Source organism: Mya arenaria, chromosome 3 (genome assembly GCF_026914265.1).
Source record: "Mya arenaria isolate MELC-2E11 chromosome 3, ASM2691426v1".
Taxonomy (NCBI): Eukaryota; Metazoa; Mollusca; class Bivalvia; order Myida; family Myidae; genus Mya; species Mya arenaria.
In genome coordinates, this window is record NC_069124.1 from 34,238,011 (window position 1) to 34,264,271 (window position 26,261).

At 34.1% G+C, this 26,261-nt stretch overlaps 1 protein-coding gene across 2 annotated transcripts in view; it reads left to right on the forward strand.

Moving 5' to 3' along the window:
* The window catches only part of LOC128227154 (uncharacterized), a 58,070-nt gene that overhangs the window by 27,223 nt on the left and 4,586 nt on the right, over positions 1 to 26,261 (forward strand). For both annotated transcript variants that reach the window (XM_052937405.1, XM_052937406.1), the window contains exons 2-30: positions 4,447 to 4,555; positions 6,036 to 6,272; positions 7,789 to 7,992; positions 11,946 to 12,071; positions 12,589 to 12,738; positions 13,134 to 13,265; positions 14,214 to 14,360; positions 14,521 to 14,658; positions 14,811 to 14,948; positions 15,981 to 16,205; positions 17,091 to 17,294; positions 17,443 to 17,580; positions 17,917 to 18,037; positions 18,157 to 18,266; positions 18,946 to 19,082; positions 19,392 to 19,479; positions 19,877 to 19,950; positions 20,103 to 20,139; positions 20,287 to 20,384; positions 21,718 to 21,840; positions 21,961 to 22,106; positions 22,506 to 22,641; positions 22,888 to 23,037; positions 23,452 to 23,536; positions 23,672 to 23,745; positions 24,228 to 24,365; positions 24,994 to 25,119; positions 25,270 to 25,427; positions 25,958 to 26,096. In XM_052937405.1, coding sequence (XP_052793365.1) covers positions 4,447 to 4,555; positions 6,036 to 6,272; positions 7,789 to 7,992; positions 11,946 to 12,071; positions 12,589 to 12,738; positions 13,134 to 13,265; positions 14,214 to 14,360; positions 14,521 to 14,658; positions 14,811 to 14,948; positions 15,981 to 16,205; positions 17,091 to 17,294; positions 17,443 to 17,580; positions 17,917 to 18,037; positions 18,157 to 18,266; positions 18,946 to 19,082; positions 19,392 to 19,479; positions 19,877 to 19,950; positions 20,103 to 20,139; positions 20,287 to 20,384; positions 21,718 to 21,840; positions 21,961 to 22,106; positions 22,506 to 22,641; positions 22,888 to 23,037; positions 23,452 to 23,536; positions 23,672 to 23,745; positions 24,228 to 24,365; positions 24,994 to 25,119; positions 25,270 to 25,427; positions 25,958 to 26,096 — 3,888 coding nt within the window. The remainder of the gene's footprint in view (positions 1 to 4,446; positions 4,556 to 6,035; positions 6,273 to 7,788; positions 7,993 to 11,945; positions 12,072 to 12,588; positions 12,739 to 13,133; positions 13,266 to 14,213; positions 14,361 to 14,520; positions 14,659 to 14,810; positions 14,949 to 15,980; positions 16,206 to 17,090; positions 17,295 to 17,442; positions 17,581 to 17,916; positions 18,038 to 18,156; positions 18,267 to 18,945; positions 19,083 to 19,391; positions 19,480 to 19,876; positions 19,951 to 20,102; positions 20,140 to 20,286; positions 20,385 to 21,717; positions 21,841 to 21,960; positions 22,107 to 22,505; positions 22,642 to 22,887; positions 23,038 to 23,451; positions 23,537 to 23,671; positions 23,746 to 24,227; positions 24,366 to 24,993; positions 25,120 to 25,269; positions 25,428 to 25,957; positions 26,097 to 26,261) is intronic.

Genomic DNA, 26,261 nt, shown 5'->3' on the forward strand with positions numbered 1-26,261 from the left:
GCAAAAGGTGTTCACATTGAAGTAAGGCAACATGCAATTTATTCAACCTGCTGAGGTAGTCCATAAATAAAAATGCTATCAAGAGAAATTGAATTACTACTGGACGGGCAATCCTATAACGAAAATACGAAATCATATTTATTTAATGTTTTTTTACTATGTTTGGGAAAATATATTTTTCGTTCTATAAACAAGATTTATGAAGACGGTATTGCATACATACCATTCCAGTTGAAATTACGTATTGTTCTGAATAATAACCATGATCCTGCATGTAGCTGAAATGCTTAGCATAGAGAAGACACGTTAAGTACGTCAAACACGTTTTGTATGTATTAATATTGATACCAATGATAGCCATCAAATCATAAATTGATCAAATGTTCAGTCACTGTGGTATCCAACAGTCACTGTGATATCAAAGTTCAGCAAATATGCTCTTGGAGAAAATATATTTTATAAATGAAATTGAGCAGTTGTAAGCAAACGATTATTATTATTATTATTATTATTATTATTATTATTATTATTATTATTATATCCTTTCCCTGTGTTAAAAAAATATATTACCGTCCAGATATAACAAATGTATGTGACAAGTATATATATCTTGCGGAAAGTGGGCAGATGACTAGTATATATTAATTGGAAGACAGGTTGAGGGTAGATGTGGGCAGATGACAAATATATATGGGCAGATGGTATTCTGCTGGTATCATCATCCCACACACATTGTTTTTGAAAGGAGAAACATTGACAGATAGACAGATATTCTTTAATTCCTCCATAATGAAGGGATTTTAAACAGGTAACCAAAATGAAGTACGTTTACAAGATACGACGAAACAAACGTAAGCAGAAGTAAATAAAAGTGAAAGAACAAACAACCAATCCAAACTATATACATGTATATAATATAATCAAAATATGATGCAGTGTATCTGAGGTTGTTGAAGACAATACTGTACACAGGCGTGGTTGGTGCAGAGGTTGGGTCAATCCTTATCTACTGACAGTCAACCGCCCCTATGCCAGGCAACTTCCTCAACAGTCTCTGAGCACGTGCATTTATATTGGTAAACTAAATAGATGTAAGTTGTGCAACAAACGTTGAAAATATAATACATTTGCATTAACTTTCCGATTGAATTTATGTCGGTACTTGTGTCATAAACAAGTAGAGTTAAATTATGATAATAATTAAATATCAAACTTATTATAATGCAAAATGGAACTTTAATTTCACCATATAAACATCAGCCTATCACAAAGACAGAATTGGTAAACTAATGTATGATGCGATGATTATCTTATTTACAGTTTTAAAGTCACCTTTTAACCAAATCATAGATACACTACACGGTTAATAACATATATGGCAAACACTGAGCAAGTGGCTTGCCTAAATAATGTAGGTACCTTAGTACCGTTTTGAATAAATGTACTCGGCTATCATCACTTAGTGAAAGCCGTCCGAAAAATAGTCGTTTTTTTTGTGAATCTACATCCGACCTTCATAAATGTGAAAATGAGTCAATTCTAGAATTATTACGTTTTTTTCATGTGCATAAACAGTGTATAAATTATACACTGTTTATGCACTCGATTAAGGGAAATCATTTGTGCTGTTGAAATATTGTTCCAAACCTCACAACCGTATATCTTTTTTTGGAAGGACTATAGTCTGAAAAAATGTTTCATGGTTAGTGGGTGTAGACTTTTATCGTCGGATGCGCCGCAATCTATTAGACCGGATTATTGTTTTCTGAGTTCACAGCACGCATCTTAAGTACTATTATTTGTGTCCATGTACTTGTCGCATAAGACTCTTGGGTGCAAGTTAACATCGACTTTGTTTCATTTAATACCACTACTTGTGTTTAACTTGCATTATAATGATAACGTTCTTTAAGTGAATTGGCGGGACAACGTTCTAAGCCGTCTTTGCCAAGTAAAAGTAAAACCATGTCGCCGGCGTACGTTGAGCATCATACACAGACATCTAATATTGATAACGAGTGCCCGTGTGCATAAGGTTGATTATGTAGAGGAGATTGACTCAAGCGTTCCCGCTCTCTCGTTCCTTGTTTTATCTAGAACCATTCGGACACACATCCTTGTGTTCGTACGCAACTGTAAACGTGTCTGAGTCCCCTTCCCTGTGTAACCAATTTGATAATACCGTCCAGATGACAAATATATGTGGCATATGCATATATATATATACAAGACGGAAAGTGGGCAGATGACTAGTATATATTAATTGGAAGACAGGTTGAAGGGTAGATGTGGGCAGATGACAAATATATATGGGCAGATGGTATTCTGCTGGTATCATCATCCCACAAACATTGTTTTTGAAAGGAGAAACATTGACAGATAGACAGATATTCTTTAATTCCTCCATAATGAAGGGATTTTAAACAGGTAACCAAAATGAAATACGTTTACAAGATACGACGAAACAAACGTAAACAAAAGTAAATAAAAGTGAAAGAACAAACAACCAATCCAAACTATATACCTGTATATAATATAATCAAAATATGATGCAGTGTATCTGAGGTTGTTGAAGACAATACTGTACACAGGCGTGGTTGGTGCAGAGGTTGGGTCAATCCTTATCTACTGACAGTCAACCGCCCCTATGCCAGGCAACTTCCTCAACAGTCTCTGAGCACGTGCATTTATATTGGTAAACTAAATAGATGTAAGTTGTACAACAAACGTTGAAAATGTAATACATTTGCATTAACTTTCCGATTGAATTTATGTCGGTACTTGTGTCATAAACAAGTAGAGTTAAATTATGATAATAATTAAATATCAAACTTATTATAATGCAAAATGGAACTTTAATTTCACCATATAAACATCAGCCTATCACAAAGACAGAATTGGTAAACTAATGTATGATGCGATGATTATCTTATTTACAGTTTTAAAGTCACCCTTTAACCAAATCATAGATACACTACACGGTTAATAACATATATGGTAAACACTGAGCAAGTTGCTTGCCTAAATAATGTAGGTACCTTAGTACCGTTTTGAATAAATGTACTCGACTATCATCACTTAGTGAAAGCCGTCCACTTCATAAATGTGAAAATGAGTCAATTCTAGAATTATTACGTTTTTCATGTGCATTAACAGTGTATAAATTATACACTGTTTATGCACTCGATTAAGGGAAATCATTTGTGCTGTTGAAATATTGTTCCAAACCTCACAACCGTATATCTTTTTTTTGGAAGGACTATAGTCTGAAAAAATGTTTCATGGTTAGTGGGTGTAGACTTTTATCATCGGATGCGCCGCAATCTATTAGACTGGATTATTGTTTTCTGAGTTCACAGCACGCATCTTAAATACTATTATTTATGTCCATGTACTTGTCACATAAGACTCTTGGGTGCAAGTTAATATCGACTTTGTATCATTTAATACCACTATTTGTGTATTACTTGCATTATAATGATATCGTTCTTTTAGTGAATTGGTGGGGGAAAGTTCTAAGCCGTTTTTGCCAAGTGAAAGCAAAACCATGTCGCCGGCGTACGTTGAGCATCATACACAGACATCTAATATTGATAACGAGTGCCCGTGTGCATAAGGTTGATTATGTAAAGGAGATTGACTCCAGCGTCCCCCCTGTCTCGTTCCTCGTTGTATCTAAAACCATTCGGACACACATCCTTGTTCTCGTACGCAACTGTAAACGTGTCTGAGTCCCCTTCCCTATGTAACCGATTTGATAATACCGTCCAGATGACAAATATATGTGACATATATATATATATATATATATATATATATATATATATATATATATATATATATATATACAAGACGGAAAGTGGGCAGATGACTAGTATATATTAATTGGAAGACAGGTTGAAGGGTAGATGTGGGCAGATGACAAATATATATGGGCAGATGGTATTCTGCTGGTATCATCATCCCACAAACATTGTTTTTGAAAGGAAAAACATTGACAGATAGACATATACGTTCGTACGCAACTGTAAACGTGTCTAAGGCCCCTTTCCTGTGTAACAAATTTGATAATACCGTCCAGATGACAAATATATGTGACATATATATACATATATATACAAGACATATTGCGGGTAGATGTGGGGAGATGACAAATATATATGGGCAGATGGTATTCTGCCCGTAAAATCATCCCACAGCGTTGTTTTTAAAAAGGGAGATTACAGACACTATATTGTGATATATAGTATACTGAACCATATATATACGCAATGACGTTAACTATATGAAGCCTAGCAATCGGCAAAGTCATCATCCCGTAACACCGGTTTGAGGACGACTGACCGGTGTTACGGGATGATGACTTTGCCGATGGCTAGGCTTCATATAGTTAACGTATATATATATCGTCTCATTTAATTAAATATTCCAATACATACATTTCAGATCCGAAAGACTGCTGATACCATGCATTATAATACCCGAAGACTGTCGATGTACTCTCTGTTATTATCATTGATTGCCATGAGTGTGCTTCGAGATTCATTGGAAACTGGTAATGATAAAATAAGGTTTTGCAACTGACACTGTTTAAGAGTAATTCCTTTTTTCTGTCAATTGGCATTCGATCAAGGAGACAGACATAATTGTATAGCGCTGTGGAACTATGTGTCGCGCATAAAACCCATGCACTCATCTCAACGACCAAGGCAACACCTGGAGGTCACTGATGCTAAAAATGGATTAGTTTGAATTATTTTTGTCTCGGCAAGCACTAGAAAGCTATTCATATGAATTGAATAATAGATTCCTTAATGATATTATTAATTAGTCGGCTCTCATCTCCATTATCAAGGTAACATTTGGAGGTCAATGTTGCACAATATGAATTCATTGTAATATTCTATTCTTAATTAAATCTTTCATTTGACATATATGTTTGACCGGGCCTGATTGGGGGCATTTGTCACGTTTGTGTCAGCTTTGGCGTTATAAAAGAACGTTCTCTTTTGTATGAACGCAGTGGTTCCTCAAAGAAAAATTTTCATAAGAGATAGCTTTAGGTTATCATTATGTAGAAGTATAATAGTGTTTGGTTTGTTTATTGAATGTGAGAAATACTTAACTACTCAAAATTTGCTACGGATCACTATATCCTCATATTTACAGGAACGTTACCCTAAATATCAAATCTATGTATCACTTTATAATGCGATTGGACCATAACTCAATTACGACTCAAGAAAGAGTTAATGTTTATTTTCATGCATGCTTATGTCTGACTAACGATTATTAAAATGAAATGACTTGGATGTGTCGAGATAAAAAAAAAATGAATTTGACCTTGACGTGGAGTTGACAACATTTAAAGATCCCTGCTCATGTTTCTGTATAATGACGAAATAAAGTATGGCAATTCATTGGGCGTATAACTAAGATACCAAAAGCTGGAACCATTCAGCAAATGTTGATAATTTCTGAAATATAGTATTTGAGATCACAATTTTCATTAGCGTTAAAAACACTTACTTAAAGTAGTTTTTGTTGCGTGATTGCTTGACTTGATGTTATCAATGTATAGTTAAGAGGTCAAAATATCTACTACTTGTTTTAAGTCCCGGTGGCCTTGTGGTTTAGGCTTCAGTTTTCTAAGCATTTCTTGCCTAAACCGGCGTGGGGTCACAGCCTACCAAATCCAAAATACTTTTTTTATTCTATAGCCGCATATTTTCTGCAATTTCAATATCATAGAGTAAAATAAGTGTTTTCAGATGGTAAAAACTATTTTTTGAGCCAAACACATGAGCGAATATTTTTAATAGGATGCTTATTTCTGTAAAAATAGAATTTGTCCAGAAATGTGTGTGTTTTGATCCAATATAATATGCTTAACTTTAACAGCTGTACTCCTTTAAATCAAAAGTACAGGTGATCCAAAGCAACATTTGAGTAGTATATAGAAAACACCACACAACTTAACTATACTATGTTATATTATACATTTGTATTCAATCTTACCGTCTTGGATTTTACAGTTACTGAAATCGATGTGATAGCGTTTCTTAAAAACACGAGTGTTCCTCCACTTGTTACGGGTTCAAAACACTGGTCTGACTGGTCGCCTGACAAGATTATCGATGGCAACAATGGTGACGGGGATGCCAATCAATGTAAATGTTGCGCGGCGTTATATCGACCAGCTTGGGCGAGTCTGGACCTCAACTCGCCCTTTTTATTATCAAGAATAAAAGTTTTCGGAAGAACTGACGGAAGTAAGTGCAAACACTCTGTATTCACCTTGAAAAGTGCAGTAAGTTATGTTTTGTATTTTGTAACTGTATTATCTAAACTATATTTCAAGATCTATATGAAATGTAAATACATTATATTTCCTTTTTAATTTCAATCTTGCAAAAGATAATCGAAGTTGAATCGGAAATTTCAGTGTTACAGGAGCAAAATATAGTTTAAAAAATAATTATTATTGGCTACGTCCCCGTTATAAAAAGCGCCTACATATCGCTAATAACCTTTATGTAATTTTTCTGTATCCTATTCCCCTTCTCTCTCTCTCTCTCTCTCTCTCTCTCTCTCTCTCTCTCTCTCTCTCTGGCTCTCGCTCTGTTTGTTCAGTTGCATCGATTAAGATAAAGTGAAGAGGTAAGAGCAGTAGTTTGACATACGACACAACCTTATTCTTCGTTGTCAACGACCCTATATCTACTACCAAGCAACTTAATGATGTCATGGAAAGATCAATTTGTGGGCAGAATAACTTCTCAACTTTCGAAAGAAAAACAGACAGTTATATCTTAACAGCGGAAATAACAAAATTACTAACATTTTGCGGCACACCTTTTAGTACCTTTATTAAACTATTCAATCCGTCAAACCGAAGGTCTAACATATATGTCTCCGATCATTCAATTCTATACGTCATTGAGCGTAAATCAATTGAAGTGGTATACATAACACATACTAGACCTATGTTAGATTGAGTAGCTTTGATGAGATAATAGCACGCAAGTAGACGACGACTTCCTTGAGAAAGTAAAGGAAATGCAAATCATTCCCGGTGCAACACGACTAGCTCTCATATCCAATGGATATTAAAACAGGGTTTGATTTCCTTTCAGATAAACTACAATTGTTCCTCCTACCATTTACAATCCCCGCATAGACTGCATTTCCGGAAGAAGTTTGTTTTCCATCTTTTCCCTCTTCCAAAATAAACAAACAAGAATAAGAAAATAATTTCTCCAAACGATGTGATGACCTCAAATCACGCCGAAATATTTCAGCGACTCGACGTGTTATCCGCTATGAGGCATATTTGTCTCTTCACCCCTATTCCACCCCTTTCTTTTCCTGTCCGCGCCCATTTTCCCCTACACTTAATACCACTTACTTCAAAATAAACTTGTCTTACAACTTTCAAAGTATTTAGCACAACACACTTATAATTAAGTACCTTGACAGAGTGACAAAAGAGTTACATAGCTTAAGATTCAAAGCTTCCGTGATTTTGTTTTGTGTATAGAGATATAACACCAATTGTATATTTTCCATGTATTATTTTTATCACAGCTAACCCTTTAATTGTGCTGAAACAGTGTACATCTGGAATTTTAAAATATTATGTTGAAATCAAGATTGTTTAAACCAAGAAAACAAAACATTTGTTTAGGTACAAGCTATTTTGCGTATTTGAAGGTAGAAATAATGCCTTTTCGTGTTATTGCATATTTTATAAACATATTCTTAAATATAATACATAAAACACTGCAGGTCGTTGGCAAAGTGAAAACCTTATTGCCTACATTGGAGATTCATCAATGGGATACCAGAACTTAACACAGCTGAATACCCCAGACAGAACCAAGACTGGCCTACTCATACACCTTGATCCCCCTCGACTGGCGCAGTACATCACTTTTAAGAAGCCAAATGACGACTTTATGGCGATATGTGAGGTTGAGGTATTAAAAACAGGTACAATCATGTTTAAATCTCAAATGATACATTAAAATTGAGCTTATGTCATTTTCGGACATACGACTATTCTTTTTCAAAATCAGTCGTATAAAATAAAGGAGTAATATATAATACACCATGATACAAAAATAAAAACGGTTCATTGCTATGCTCAGTAATCGTAGAAACGTGCCTAGCTAATTGATTTCTTACACTAGTGAATATGGAAAAATATTTAGACAAAAACTACCTTTATTGGAACCCCGATGAACTAATGCCATTAACTAAATCAATGGAGGGAAAATGAAGGTTTCGTAAATACAATAAATAATTATATAAAATTCAATATATAGGTTGTGATAAACAACTTGTTCTTATACATGTAGCAATACAAGCTTGATTTAAAGCTTGCAATAAAATTGGTATGCGAATTGTTTCTTTACCACCTTTCGTACAAAACGCATTTACATTAAAAGAACTTTCTTAATTGGTCACCTAACAAATTGGTCATTTTTCTGTAATAGAAATAGCGAAAATGATAAAGATTCAGCTGATCAGTCTTGTTTGTGTTCAACTTACCGCAAAGGTTATAAAAAAGGTTTCCTTAAAAAGATAGCCCCTGTTTTTTAAAATAAATAATGTTTAAATCATGGTTCAAATGAATGTTGAACAGCAAAAAACAATATGAAATGAATTTGTTAAACAAAGTAAACTGTAAGATGAGATGAGATAAGAATAATAATCCTTGGAGTGCGAAGGTCGAACTGTATGACTGTTTTTCTGTATTACGGTATGACGTTATTACAAATTAGATCGTGATAGATACACTGCAATAACGTTTCAACGGAATTTTGCAACCAGTGTTATACTCTCAATATGGCGTTGATCTGCAATCTGCCCATTTGGAACTCCTCGGCCATTTTCAATCGAATATATGGACGGTTTACCATGTCAAAAATCTTTAAATTTAATTACGCTAAATTGATCGTTAATTGATCGCGTAGTTATTTCAATTTTAAAAGTTAAATTAAAGACTTTACAGATGTTAATTATTTATACAATAATACACTTCACTGACAATCAATATAAACTTAAATATACAACGTACACGTTTAAACAAGACAAATTATTAATAATATTAATCAAAACTTTACCAACTTTTTCTACTGATGTACCGGCATATATCCGAGGTTGTTTTCGATGGAAAATGGCTGAGGAAATCCGAACGATAATCAGCCCGATCTTAAAAGACCTTAACTCGGACATGAAAGTGCCCATAAAATACAGAGGGATAAGTCGCCCATCTGGCTTTAGTAAACTGTACACCTCATTGCGGGATAAGCATGTGGTGGATATTTTGTACATGACATATAAGCCGACATGCAAAATGGGTCTTGAGCAGAGGGGTCTTAAAAGTATCAATCGGTTACCGTAAATAGCAAAATTAGAAATAAAACAAAGGTGTACAATGCATACATCGATTTGAAACTCTGTTTTAAATATGTTGACAGTGATTCAACGGTCCATATTAGTAACAAATTGACAGAGTACATAAGCTCTTTTACATACCATTGACGAGGCTGCATTTTGTCCCCATAATTTTTGGAAATATTCGCAAACATTGTCAGCGAAGTCAATGTTCTTAGCATTCTAGATAGGTGACCCGAAACTCGCCATGCTTCTGATGATGATATTGTCAAGAAGATACACGATACAAGAACATTTTTTTTTCACGTCGGATATACATTTATTACAACAACCGTCATAATGGCGATTTTAAGGGGATCTTAAAGCTATATTACATCAGGAGTATGTGTGGTGTAAGTAATTGAGCATAAACGCTAGCCAATACAAATCCATGCATTTTTGAACAGGAAAAACTCAATGCGGTAATAGTGTTCAAGATAGGAAATGACCTTCAGGATACCGTGAAGCGATAAGATTATCTTGATGAGATTTTTCATGAAAACCGCGACCATACGTATTTCTGGACTAACTTGTCGGTTCTAGGCTCAAAATATTCAAAAGTGGGTTTAGTTAAAAGTAACTCCGAAGTCGATCTATTTAATGCAGTGAAGATATTAAGAGTAGTATAATACGACGTACTCTGAAAATACAGAAATAATAATCATAAGCATAATATAAAGAATTAATACATAGTAATTCACATATATTATGCATAGTTAATGAATTCTAAACTAAATATAAATCCTAACCACTATTAAACAAGAATAAATAGTTTAGCTGAGACAATCTAGTGGCCGCAATCATTGCTAAATATATAGAAAACTATAAAACACATAAAACACAAGACTAACACAGCAACAACACATTTTACATACCGATTGTGGATAAAACAATTAATAACTTAAACTCTATGATGCTCTCTGCACCACTCGCACTGTGCCCGTGTTAGTCTGCCTGGTAATAAAATAAGAAGGTGATAAGTGCACAGAAGAATGTGGTATCTTCATGCCAAGAATAAACAATATATATTAACATGCCGCAATGTTGAATCGTAAAACAAGCAATTACTATAATTTCAACACAAATAACAATTCAACTGCAATCATAAGCAAATAGAAAAATTACCGTGACAAACCTGTTGATTAATCTTGAAAGTCATTAGTAAAATATATCAGCTGTGTCTACCACAGAAGTCAGGTGAGCATTGACTTCTGAAACTCCCTCCAAAACTGAGCAAACAATGGTTCACACCTGATGACCACAAAAGGTCACATAGGTCAATATACCTTCAATCATCACTGATGGTAAAGGGAAGATAATCATAATATAATCTCAATTTAGACCTGGTTACAAACGTTCAATAGACCTTGGGGAACGGAGCCGGACGCGCCATAGGTTCCATTATCAGCAAATACACAGATAATATATTTGGTTTTAACATTTGAAAAAAGGTGTGTGTGTGTGTGCGTGCGTGCGTGCGTGCGTGCGTGCGTGTGTGGCACCAGTAATCGACTACTGCTTTTCAGTATCTGCCTTATAAAAGTACAACCATATTGACAAAGTACACAGGGTGATGTGGTATTGCCCCGGGAGTCCATAGGCTCACTCCCGTTCTTGCCATAGTCGGAGGCACGGGCTGGCGAAACGGCGAATTACGTAATTCTAGAGATGGGCGCTGTAGGCATTTATGGCTAATTTGAATTTAAATGTTTTGTTTATCTATCCTACGTAAATAATCATCTTGTTGTTTTTTTCAATCGAAAATGGCAAACACATTTGCATCATTTATTACCTAAGAACACTCAAACTATTTAAGGACATATTTAAGGTATAAAACTACCTCAGCTTAAACTCGTGCAAATATAAACGCTCTGTTTTATCAGTTCTGGTATGGAATGTTCGTGTTTTGTTTTTTGGTGATTCTGTGTTGCAAGATGCAATCCGTGTGAAAGTCCGTCAACTGAAGACAAAAAAACAACATTTCCTATTTGACTGTAGTCTATACATTTATATTAGAAATATACACTACCACGATATTTTGAACAGGGACATTGACACGAATGTTAATTTAAACTTTTAACTTTTTTAATTAATTCAAAATATCCACGTTAGCTTGTTAATTGTCATATTCATGTCCTTTCTATTAGATAAAAAATGTATGGATAGAAATAACATCTATTCATATAACTGTCTGATATAAAGTAGCATTGTTATGAAACCTTTATAGACATAAATTTGATATGTATCACTAGACGTACATGTTATTAAGCCAGTTAATGCTCAGGCCATTGAAAAGTAGACATATCAGGATGTCGTGCACACGTGCAAATATTCGAACATGTAGCATTATACAACCTGTTTATTATAAGCTCCTTGTAACTATGCTTATTGCTGTTACGTTTCATTTGTATTAATAACTGTTGTTAATGTCAAGAAAACAAATTTGGATCTTGTTCATATTCAAATGTGGAATGTAGTAACTTATCCTTTAACATTTCCTGCAGAATGCCCTTGTAGAAAGTTTGGTGACAGATGTGAACAGTCATGCGACTGTACTACGTGCTGCGACAGTTTAGATGGGAAATTTAAACAATGTAAACCAGGATATAGTCCACCGACTTGTGAAACAGGTCATAGCAGATTGGTGTTATTTTATGCTTGATAAAATTTATTTTTAAAATATCCTGTAAATTAACGTTGAATATAATATTATGATTCGTATGTTAAAGCAGTATCGCTTGTTGGATAAAATCAAGGCAACTGAAATGTTAACAAATCTGGAATTCTTAAAGGGAATATTGCACTACCACCCTATTTGTATGCCCGTTAGTAGTGATACTGTATGATCATATTAATTTTAAATAAAACCATAAAGTTTCTGTTGAAACGAAATAAAAATGTTACTTTGCGATATGTAAAGAATAAATTGAGTCTGGCATGGCTCCACACCACCTTCCTATAAATATTCATAACTGTTAAAGCAATGGAGATATTTACTACGGGCGTATACCAACTTAACAGTCATATCACGTGCAATTACATATAATTTAAGTTAAGATAACAAACTGAATCCCGTATAGGAAACAAATAAAAATGTTCGCTAGTATTGACTCATTTTAACATATTCGGACTACACTGTGTTCACAGAATGCATGAATGGAACATATGGACAAAACTGCAGCCAAAATTGCAATATAAATTGCTTCTACAACCACTGCGATGCAGTGACTGGATCTACATGCGTGGAGGGTTGCCAGCCCGGATATGATTTCTTGGCAAACGAGGATTGTTCTAAAGGTATGAACATCATAAACATCATTAACCACGTTTATCTCAACCGTAGGGAAATTTGTAAATTTATTTCCAAAAGTTTTGGAAATTCATTTTTGCTTTAAATAGTCCTGTTTGGTAGTCTTAGTACCATGTCTGGTATATGATTTTGAAGATTTATATATTAGTTTGAACATTCGATTTATGAGCGTGTGTGTATACTGTTGGCGATCCATTGTTGCTTATAGGGCATATTTCTATTTAAGCTATGTCATTGCAATATAGGGCGTGAACTTAGTGACCGTTGTTTTATATTATCATATATTTTAGTTGACTAAGGGTTCGTAGTTCAATTCTTTAAGATATAATTTTATTTGAAAAACGCCTTACTTGAACTTTAGAGTTGCTATGGTTTATTTTAGGCTGCCAGAATGGTTTTTACGGTAACTGTAGCCAACAATGCGGGAACTGCAAATCCCCGCCCTGTAACAAAGAAGACGGTAATTGTGTCGGAGGATGTGCTGACGGATTTAAGGGAATTAAATGTCAACTTGGTAATTTGAGTATATTCAATATTCTGCATTTTACATTTTAATGCATTTTCAAGAAAAAAGAGAAGAATAAATATTAGTATTGCGTTATGTACTACAGTACAATATACTTCATAACACTAGCTTATTGATAATGTCCCATACATTTTTGCCTGTTTACTCACAAATTCTAACATTTTGGTCAAATCCTTTTTATATTAACCTGAAAATTCGTTGTATTTCATGTATTTACTTTTGAACTTGAATTGTTCATAAACATGGGCCAATATTTGGATTGTGTAAGAGGCTTGTACTTGCAACCATTAAATGAACAATCAAATTACATTGTCAATTCATTCAAAACACTGCTTTAAAGAGTTCATTGATTTAAAGTATATATGTAAAGATGGTCACCGTTATGGATGGCAAAATCGCATTTTCAATACTCATAATAGTGCTGCTATGAAGGAAATGATATGAAAGAAAATGTGTGATAACTGGTTTAAAATAATGCTATATATAGAGTTGGGATCTCAGAAGGGAAAAAATGCTATTCTGAATAAGAATATTGCATTAAAATGTTCATTTTCCAGGCAAATGTTTCAGTCCCTTTCCTTACAAATAAGGTGGTGGTGTCATTTCTAGATCAAAACAAGCATGTGCACTTCTAAATTCCGGTCCCTATTACATTTGCCTATTTAGTAAACTGGTCTCAAAAATGTTCTTTTTGGAGACAGTGTTATAATACTAAAAACTTTATTATTTATGAAGTAAATTGTTTCAGTGCCTTAAACATTTACCAGGTCATACGATTCTGAGGTTTTAGACAATTGCTACAAAGATTACAAAAATGATTTTGTGTACCTTCGGCATATTTATGGGGTTAAAACAAAGTGGTTCCGTGTATTGTTTATAGTTTCGTGTGTCATTAACAAGTAATTTTACTTTCTAAAGTGCCCACTTACATTTAAGCTTGTTCGAAAGGAACTTATGGCGAAAACTGCTCCGGCAATTGTAGCTCGTTTTGTGTTGATGGACAATGCGACCATATCACCGGCGTTTGCGATAGAGGTTGTATACCCGGATACGATTACAATAAGGACACACATTGCAAAACTCGTAAGTATAAATCTTCCAAATGAAAATACCTTTAGAACCCAATCAGCATTATTGTTTCTGTATGATTCAAAATTTGTTTACCTTTGCTATAGTTCCTTAAAATTACTTCCTTGAAATAAATGGCATCTCTTTTGTTGTGTCGTTTTTCTATATTTCTTAGCCTGTCAAGTTGGGACATATGGACAAAACTGTGCTAACTTTTGTGGACACTGTCGAAGCAAAGAAGCATGTGAAGAGAGTACCGGCAAATGTGCAAACGGATGTGACTTAGGGTTTTCTGGAAAAATGTGCAAAGAGCGTACGCTTTTTTTTAATTTATTTGTTTTCATAATGCTTATACATGCGTATATAACTTATCAATACCATCAATATATATAAACCAATATAATCTTTAGTAAAATATTCAGGAAACAAATACTGAGCATAAAAAAAATGTTTTGCATTCCTCAGCTTGCAAGAATGGCTTTTTCGGATACAACTGTTCTTTGTCGTGTCATTGCAATGGCTCCGATTTTATGTGTGATGACCGCTATGGAAATTGTTCCAGCGGTTGTTCATTCGGATATGGAGGATTCAACTGCAGTATAGGTGTGTGTGTGTGTAAAGGATTGACCATCGCATTGTTTCGTTTGTTCATGCTGTATTAACGCAAGAAGGATTTCAATAAACAATTCCTTATATTTACATTTTAAGTAATTATTCAAAATACAAGAATGATTTTTTTGCTACTGCTGCGTATTTATTGATAAAGAAAGGTATTCGACAACTCACGTTCGAATGAATTAATAACCGACAATGGTAGCGTCGTATACCACTTCTGAAATGACGTCTCGATAACCCAATCAGAGCGCAATATTAAAATAAAAATGACATTATAATCCTTGTCGGTTCTTTAGCGTCTAGTCTGGTCTATACAAACAACTAAGTGAATTTAAATATAATGCGAATAAAAGCAGATTATTTTTAAATTCATCCACTGTATTGTAGATAGTGTACGTTTTTATAGTTAGATGACATGATGTTACATTTTAATGATTGAGAATGGAGGGATTGAACGATCTCTTCTTAATCATTAAAATATTACTTCAGATTATCTTACTGTCTTAGCATAATACCTTATTGGCTGAAACATTGTCAACGCAAATTCTGACGAAGGGTGTGTATCGGGTAAGTTGCAGTAAAAGGACCTTAAAACCCTCGCGAAAGTTCAAATTCTTAATAAATAAACCTAGTACTTATGATTGCCTATCTGCAATTTAATTACCTGAAAATGTAGGTTGTATTCTAAATTGAAAATACAAAATCAGTGGTCATTCAGTATAAAAAAGTGTTAAATGAGTTATTTTTATAATTGATAAAAGCGATCCTTTGCGATTTTTACTGTTAGTAAACAAATTTTATAAACATAAATTGATTTTTAGAATTTCGATTATATATAGCGTTAAATACCTATAATGGCCGTGTATATCAAATCAATCCAAAACGAATTCCCTTAATTATTGCATGATTAATGATACCACTTTATAATAACTTATATGTAACAAATATAAAAATTTTTTTTGACAAATTGTTAATAATATAAAAATAGTTATTGTCGCTTTAGAAATATAATACTTTCAGATTTGGATATCATCTCAAGTGGCATGGTAAATCCGCTTGTTAATCAATCAAGCCAGTATATGAGATGCAACGCTGAAAAAGCTATTGATAGATTACTTTTCATTAGTAATGATCAACTATGCGAGACCTGCAGTGCCACTTCTGGAAATGAGCCACCACAGTGGCAGCTGGATTTAGGAAGGAAAGTCCTTTTACAAGGATACAGAATTTATGGCCGAATGAGTGGTAAGATAGCGAATTATTGTCATCTAATTAAAAAAACTGTTTTGATTTTAACATTATAAGCGGAAGACCATACAACCAAAATTTTCAAAACAGTCGGAAAACGGAAAACAAATGGGCTAATAATTTCCAGCATATATCTCATATAAGCGAGTTTCGACAGCCAATAAAAATGGCCCATTTCTCCAATCCTATATAAGGCGAGTTTTGTAGCCAATCAAAACGAAGGAAACTCCTATTAGGCGAGTTTTGTTGATATTGGCCAAGTTAGGTCGATATCGAGCGAGTTCTGGCATATATTGTCTTCAATTGTCTGGTATTGGTACAGCAATTGTCTCTGTATCTTGTCAAATACGTAATAGTTGATTAATAAATAATCATATTGTAAAGTAACCTTATATAATTTGCTGTGTTACTTCGCGAATCTCACGATCAAAAATTTCGTAAACAGTCAAGTTAAGATGGCGCAACATATACAAGAGATACGAAAGTTATTGTCCAGTAGAATTATGACGTTACCATGAAATACGGATAGTGTCAGATATACTCTGTCACAAGTGACAATAAATATTACAGTGATATATGCATGAAGCCTTCGTCAATGGCTATTATATGCAAATATCATATATTTTCACGACCTGTCAGAACTGTCAGAAACTTGGCACATCGCAATCTATAGATATCATCGTAATAATGTAAGTATGGTTAAAATTATTGTTCATCGTTATGCCAATCCATGTTAGAAAGCAGTGCCAGTCCCTTACTTTGTACTGTTTTCTGACCAATATATAGATAGAGCTTTGATGTATTACACATGAGTTTATTGTATAGTGCAAAATTCTTGATGGTTATATTAAATTGGAGACAATGTATTGCACTATTATTCAGGAGGGCCAGGACAAAGCAGCAATTTTAATGTCTACGTCTCCAACATATCAACATTCACGGAGTTTGTAGAACATGTAGAATCAACTTTGCATGATGATGGATATATCAGAAGATTTTCGCTGCCCAGGATCATACAGTTCTTAACACTAAATAGATCAAATAGCAGTGTTTTGACATTATGTGAAGTGAAATTATACGATGGGGGTATGTATATTGTACTTTGGAATGAATATCGTAATAAAAACCTGTCTTTTTAGGTAATTGTTGATCGCAGTCCATTTGATAGTAAACTTTGTCTTTGTTATTTTGGATATCTTTTGTCTTAATCTAACCAGTCAATACATTAATACAGGATGCGAACTTGGCAAATACGGGGAGGGTTGCATCCACGATTGCCACTGTGCAAATGAAGAAATTTGTGACGGTGTTACAGGTGAATGTGCCTCACAGAATTGTAAACGAGGGTGGACAGGATTCTCATGTAATTTTCGTAAGTAATGACATAACCGACCGTACCGAAAATAGAAATTCATTGAAAATATGCATGTACAGTTTTAAGTGAAATACTCGAGAAATTTAAACACAAGTACTGAACATACTCGTTGGGTGAAATCGCTCAAAAGTTTAGAGAAGAACTTCTTGAGAAAGATCATGGTCTGTGACATAATGTCGAGAAGGTCTCTAAATTTATTAAAGATGATATGTGCTTGAAGCAGTAATACATTTCAACCATTAAGTAAGATATCCTAAAAACTTAAAGGTTAAGGTGTGTAGAGAAACGACACCTCATTCACATGGGCACAGTGGTTATGCTCATATGTTTCAGCCCTCGTCAAAGATCAACAAACCTTTCCATTCGGTGCAGTTGCTGGAGGGGTAGTCGGGGTCCTCTGTGGCGCCGCTGTCATAGTTGGCTTAGGATTTTTCTTCTACAGAAGAAGAACTCGGTAAGCCATTACTCATCAATGATTATGTTTTGTCAAAACTGAGTTGCATATGTAATTCGATAGCACTATTTAATAAAAAGAACTAGCATACGCATGTGCGATGACCTTTCATTTTACAGAAAACCACCAACAACAAAATCAAGTCAAACGTACGAAAAGGCTGGGTTTGGTACACCAACACTGAACGTTTCAAACGCATCGAAGAACATTTCTGCACAAATTTCAGGAGGTAAGTGAATATTTATATTGAAGTTTACTGGATACGAGATAAGTACTGCAAAACATTTCTTAACGATTGATGCAGAAATAATATATGTGTTTTAATACATTAGTGTTTAACACATTTGACTTTAATGATCATAACAAACAAAAAACATATGATTTCTGTTAAGATATAACATATTAGCGATATTTTGGTGCTTTTTAACTGGGGAATGTTTGGCCGTTTAGCTGTTAATAGAAAAAAAACAACATTTATAAAGGTTATACATGTTGTTTTTGTTCACAAATCATATGTTTTTATTTGTTTTGATAGTTTAAATAAAATATCTTAAACACGATATTGCATTAAAATAAAAAGAGCATTTTTTGCAACAATCTTAAAGAGACAATCAAAACACAAAAAAATACTTTGTGTATAGGTAAAGCATATTAGCGATATTTTGGTGCTTTTTAACTGATGATTGTGTGGACACGTACCTATTGATAGAAAATAAATCGACTTATAAAGGGTAATATTTTTGTCTGTTCACAAATCATATCGTTAAAGTCTTGAATGTTTAATGAAACGTTTGTGTTCAAGATCTCTCCTCCAGAAGCAGTTCTTATACATGTATACCTTGATCGAACACATTCACCACAGACCGTTTAAAGTAAGACGATAACCAACTACGCAAACTATATTTCAGTTGTACATACGACGGACGCAGATAATCAGTATTATGAGTTTGGAAATTTCATACCTGGCATTCAGCTTCACAATCTTTGGGATTACATCAGAGACAACAAGAAAAACGAATGCCAACACTTTAATGACGAGTTTGCGGTAAGTTATCGAAACGCGTTTTACTGTTCTGTATGTATTCATTTCATTTGTTAATTTCATTTGATACTTTTTTATACTATTATTACAATTAAGAATAACATGCATTCGTGTTTGTGTCTGTAAAGTAAGTAAAACTGGAAGTGTTAAATATTTTAATGGTTAACGGATATAACTAATCGTTGTTTCCCATTATTAGTGGACATCAGTTGAATATCTGACTGTGTAAAAAACGTGTACATACGACTTCTTTGGTCAAGAGGAAATAGTGTGTATCTATATTAATAACTCAAGTTTTGTTCCGACACACAGAAGCTTCCAACTGGACCGGTTCATCAACACAATGTGGCTGAAAGAGAAGAATACAAAGGGAAGAACAGATACAGGGAGATGTACGCATGTAAGTCTTATACAGAGGTCCATGTGACGAACGCTGACAGCTGACAGAATCATGTTCAAATCTGAAGCACAAAATATATATTTGTTACCTTTAAAATAAAAGATACCTATTTTGTACATTGAAAATACACAAGTGGTCAACTTGAATTAATAACATAAATATGCCATTTGAGCAAACATAAATGGGAAGCATCTATAATTGGTTACAAAGCATGATGCAATTCAAAGACATATGTTCAAAACATTATTTAATAAAGAAATTACGTTTGGGAAGGTCTGTATCATTAAGTTGACAATTTATGTACTTTATGTGATAGGCGATATCATCCTCCACACGAACAGGCATTTTGTCATGACTTCGTTATTGTCTTGTCACCCATACGTGTTCTTATGTTTAGATGACCACTCCCGCGTGCCGTTACAGAAGGAAAAGGATGGCGACTGTGATTACATTAATGCGAGCTACATAAACGTAAGCTTTTTTATGATATACATGTTGTTGTTCACATGTAATATATTATCAGATAAGATAACAATTGATAATAAAAATAGGTTTTAAAAAATCCTTCCGTTAGCATTACAACCTAACACTGTAACTTGTTTTTGTCAATCTTCTCTTTCCAGGGTTATGGTAAAGTTCGGAAGTTTATCGCTTCTCAAGGTAATATGCTTTATTTATCTGATGTGTTTTTTGAATATAAAATTGTTTTCTTTGATACAGTTAACGTTTGCAATATATGACTATTACCAAGATTATGTATTGATGCTCATGTTGTGCATACGTCTTTTCTCTAATTCTTTGGTTTAGGTCCAACCAAAAACATGATCGACGATTTCTGGCGAATGGTCTGGCAAGAAAATGCTGAAAAGATTGTAATGCTTACTAACCTGGTTGAAATGGCGACGGTAATATCAGAACAGAACAGAACAGAAACAGAACAGAACAGAAAATTTATTGTTAACTTGAACATATACAGTTCATCGTTGTTACAATAACATAACACATGGCATAACACATGGCATGGCAATAGTTGATAAATGCGAGAGTGCATTATACATATATGAACTAACAATGATTTCAACATGTTAAAAGTTAAGCATTATTATTCAAAACAGTATATCGTAGCTTAAAAGCATGTTTGCAATACAAAGCTAGTTTTCGTAGACATGCAGCATTTTCCGAGTTTAATAATTGGATGAATTTAAACATGCTTGGTCTTGCATAGTAAAATTTAGTTATGTATATTTTCCTAATGTCATTATATTTCGGACAAATCAAAACAAAGTGATATTCATCTTCGATATCATTATGAACACATAAAACACATTTACGTTGATTTCTTTCAATATTAACATATCTTCCTCTTTCAACATTTAACTATAGCTATACAATTTATCTATATACGATGACATATGTATAGTGCATTTTAGTTCTCTGTATAACACTAGTGAACTTAATGAGTTTATATCATTTTTCCAATGTCCAATAAACGAGTCGATTAACCTTCTTCTAAAATTAGGAATAAAATAATCAATATTAATCGACTCCGGATATAACCATACTTCATTGAATCCTGCATTTTGTAATATAGTGCGTACATTAGAACACCAATTGTTTGAATTTGCGTTATTTTCCGCATCATATCGAAGGCTTTGCAATGTATTGTATAAAATGCAATTGTCTCTTTTAAATTGATACAGTTTAAGAAAATATTTAACAATTCGTACAATATCAACTTGAATAACAATCTTACAAGTTGTTAACCTTTTGATAATGTTCCTGGTGTATATCGTAAATGATTTTCATTTGTTCCTTCACTATAAATTTGCCTTACAACTATATTTAATATAATACCACCACATTAGCATTTGCTAAAGAATGTACTAGTTTATGTGATAGCAATATCAATATTAACATTTGAACCGTGATCAGCACCAATAGGTATTACAATATTTTATTAAAAATGTTCATTTTTATCATCATGTTAACTAGTTTTTACATAAATAAAATTGTAAATTACCTTGAAATTATCTACGCCATCTTAAACAGATAACACCATGCGCGTCATTCTGTTTGCAACCACAGCAACAAGCATTTAAATTTGACGTGTACATTCAAGCTAACGTCCTGTTTACTATATTATAGAGTTCTGCCTGCCGCGGTTCCTTTATATTAATTGTTACCTTATAGCAATGCCGCAAGTTAGTATATTTTGTTGATTTCTTACATTTTAATCAGGTAAAGTGCCTTCAATACTGGCCAGAAATGGACCAAACATGCTCATTCGGTGGAATCGACATATCCGTCACTGGTGTTGAAGAGTTTAGAGATTATGAAATAAGAACAATAATTGCTAAAAAGGTTTGTTCTTATACTTTGAATATTTGCTATTTACTTATTGCCATTACATGTTTTTCCCGAACAATTTTAAACGTTTCATGGTTTTAGTGACATATATGACAGTACTAATATCTTTTTCAGGCCCAAAGTGATTCCAGGCGAATTCATCAGTATCACTTTAAAGCCTGGCCAGACAAAGATGTCCCTGATAATGGGTGGTGTCTTGTTGAGTTTTTGAATGCTGTCGAAGCACAGTCGACAAATGCACCTTTCATAGTGCACTGCAGGTAAACATGACCCAATCTTAGTACGCTGCAGGTAAAAATGGACCAATCATATTACGCAGCCGGTAAACATGAACCTGTCATATAACATTGCAGGTTAAATGCACCAATCATATTACATTGCAGGTTAAAATGCACAAATCATAGTACACTGCAGGTACAATTGGACAAAACATTATACACTCAAAGTTAAAATGCACCAATCATAGTGCATTGCAGATTAAAATGCACCAATCATAGTACATTGCAGGTAAAAATGCAAATACTTCAAGTTAGTCGAATAACTCGAACTTACATTATGCATTTCAATACGATTGGTTCTTAAATGCGATTATAAAAGTAAGACGTTGAACTCACATTCAAAATTGGTCCTCTGTCATAAAGATTGTCATTGTTTTATAGTGCCGGTATTGGTCGGACCGGCACGTTTATTGCACTTGACAACCTCGTAGATCAGGCAAGGACTGAAAAGTGTGTTAGACCGTTGCAAATGGTTGAAGCCCTGAGGCGCCAACGTGTCAACATGGTTCAGACAAAGGTAGGCGTAAAACAATGCTATAAAAGGCATAAATGTATACATGTATGTATTTGTGTAGAAGACCACTAGTTATATTGTCATTTGGCGCAATATTTCAATGTAAGTAGATAGGCTTACTCGATAACACTCGGGAACGTCTTGAAAGGTCGAGTGACCCGATACGTTAGTAACTCTGAAGTCTAATCTCGGACAAATATCCTTGTATGTAACTCCATGACATGTAAACGTTTCATGATTTCCAATCAGGATCAGTATGTATACTTGCACGAAGCGCTTGCCGAAGCCCTGTTAATGGGCACTGATCACGTCTGGAATAGACAGTTTGAAGAGGTCCATCCCTTCATGATGGCAACAGAACCGGGAGAGAAACAAACGAGGATGGTTAAACAGTTTCAGGTCAGATGATGTTACTACCAAGTAAACAACGACTGCTAGATATTGTCCTTTTTATCAATTCTGAGATAGTAAAACAACTTGTGTAAAGCTATTGTTATTAATGTTTTGTTCTTTGTTCCTTGTTTCTTAAAGTTTATTTTAGCTCCATTATATAAACGTGCTTTTCTTTGGTAGTGACCAGGCCCCGTTTTAATAAAGATAGGATGGCTTAAAATCTTAAACTTCCAGCTGTAACCTAGTTGTGGCGTCAACTGCGTTTCAATGAAAATATTGTAAGGCATAGTTTCTGACCGTACTTTGCAGGTGTAACTTTTAGGTTTACGACTACGATATCTAATTGAAACAGGGCCCAGTACTGTATTTCTTATTGTTGTTATTTTATATCGTTGCTTATGTTTTGTACACTGCTTTCAGTTGATTGAACAAAGTCTTACAAATGAGGCTCAGCAGATGCAGGATGGACCTGAATATGGAAACATGGAAACAATTATATCAGAAAGTATGAGTTTCAAATAGTGCTTTGCGTTTAATATGTGTTTTTTGTACACTGATAGATCTTTAAATGTATTTTTTAAAAATCATTTACATATTGGTTAGACGAAGTGTTGTCATTAATATCTCTCGTTAATTGTAGTCGACGCATATCGCCCGAAATTAAAGAAACGAGGTTCAAATTTTACACAACAGCTCGACGCAATCCTGTTGCCAGTAAGTATTCAGCGAACTTATTTAGTTGCGTGATCTATTTTAAACAGAATTAACCCAGTTAATCTGTGTGTCTATTTTCTGTATCCAAACCTTTGCATAAGTTAAATGTTCATAAAGTGAATCAAATGAATTTTCCAACAATGAGCTAGATATCGTATGCTCAAAAATCAAAACAACCGTTGACATATTGCTCATATACTTTGATTCTATCGTTATGTGCTGTAAACAGTTAACGCTGTCTCATTGAATAAACTAGATTTGTGCTACACAATTGTGACCCACATTTCGTCAAGCAACTGATAAAGGGCATATAATAAACATGTAAACTCAAATGCAAATGGTTAACCCAATATCTTATTTCAATTAAGATTATAATTAACGACTTTTGCCAAAACGCATAATTTACATAAAAAAACGCTCACCTCTCAACTCGGGTATTACTGTTATCGGATGTAATGTTATTGTGAATGCGAATACTTCAGGGCTTTTGCGGAAATAACACGTTTTTAATGTGTAAATCTCCACGTGAAGAGCAGCTGGAAGAGTTTTGGTCTCTTGTTGAGGAGCAGCACGTGATCACCGTCATTATGCTTACCTCTAGTTCAAGCCGAGCACACCAGGTATGGTAGAATACTTCAAACAAAATATCGTGGGTTAGTACTTCCATGTACCAAACGACATAAACATATATCGAATCACACGCCATTGACGTATTCGGCCGCCAAACAGCGCGCTCTAGTTTAAGAGTTACGACCCTTTGATAAAAGCATAAAGTTGTTTTAACCCGAAGACTTGTAAAACAAGATACTTTAATATTTAATGTAGTATGATGTACTGTAAGCCTAATTATGGAAGAGCATGTGCTACGAAATATTTGTGATAAAAATCAATATAACTATGTGTTCATTATTTTCTATTAAAACATGGAGAAACTTTGTTCAAGGATAAGATCCCAGTGAACTTGACTTGTTGACCGTTCTGAGACCGTTAGCATTAATGAATAAAAAAATCGATGTATGTGTAGCCTGTTTGGTTGCTTGGTAACGTTTTTGTCTCTCGCTTAGTGTATATTATGCCTCACCCATGTGCCTCTAAACAGGCAATGTGTTAATAGTTTGGCTATTGGCTGCCGGATGGTTAACTCGAATTAGAAAGCAGTAACGCATGACTTTACATTCACTGTTTTCTCTGATCTTTGACCATATTGACAGACAAGCGTAAATCCATATTGTTTGGTTTATATTTTAGACATGCGTGTACATGGGCGGAAATGGAGATGGAAAAGTTGGACGATATTCCGTTAACTTCATACAAGAATGGAAAAACAAAACGTTTAATGAAAGAAGCTTTTCGTTTCGGGACGACAACAATGAGGTTTGGTATTGAAAGATATTGTAATGGGAAAAGTATAACATGTGTATAATTGTTTCGAATGGTTAAATTCTGTTCTTTGTTAGTATACATACTATTTTATGAGAAACTGTTAAGAGTGACGTATCTATGTAGTTTATATATCCATTTAAGGGCGAAGATAATCTAACAACAGTAAAACAGTTTCAATTCACCGCTTGGACTGAAAACGAATCACTCCCACCAGTGCAAAACATGTTAGACTGCCTCGATGATGTAAGAAAATGGCAGCCGCATCTAGCCGAAAACAGAGCTGTTCTGATTCACTGCGAGTAGGTACCATTATTAAGGGGTTCAATTTGTTTTTTTAATTTACTGCGATGTAATCTAATTGGGCTCTCTATTTAGATATTGGCCATACTGGAGTTTTGACATCGAGACTGTAGTATCATTATACAATAACGTCGTTGAAGTTATTTTTGTACTTGGACGTGTCTTTGAATTTAATCCTGGTATTCCACTGTTTCAAATTGTTTGAGGATTATGCCCTTTCTTAATTCCACTGCAAATGCTAGTGCACACAGGGCTGGCACTCCAAAATGACTTAATATTTGTATTCATTTTAGCGTTTTCTGAAAAAAAATACTGAATTGTGTCATATTATATCCTTTTTATGCATATAATAACAAATGCTCGTTTCAATCACAATAAATTTCACTTTGTGAACACAAAAGGTAAATAGTTCAGTCGTGGCCTTACAATTTAAGAAATATATCTTTCGGTGTTCACTCGGTGAAATATATTACGATCTACCACTGAAACAAAGATTTCACACTGAACCAATGATCCTATATATCACAAGGACGGGCCATGAGCGGAGTGGATTGATCGCAGTACTTCTAAATGAGCTCCATCGCATGGAAAATACACGAGGTCAAATAAACATCGTGGAGACTGTGAAGACAATGAAACAGAGAAACAGGGACATCATACCCAATACTGTGCGTAACATGTGCAAATTTCATATTTTCGCATTTTAATTAGACCATGTATTATAAATGTTTTCAAATTTATTATGTGTGAGGTGTTCTCTGAAGCTACTCCATATACGCAAGTAATATGACGCCAGGACTTTCGTAAAATACCAGATCAGGATAAAGCTAGTA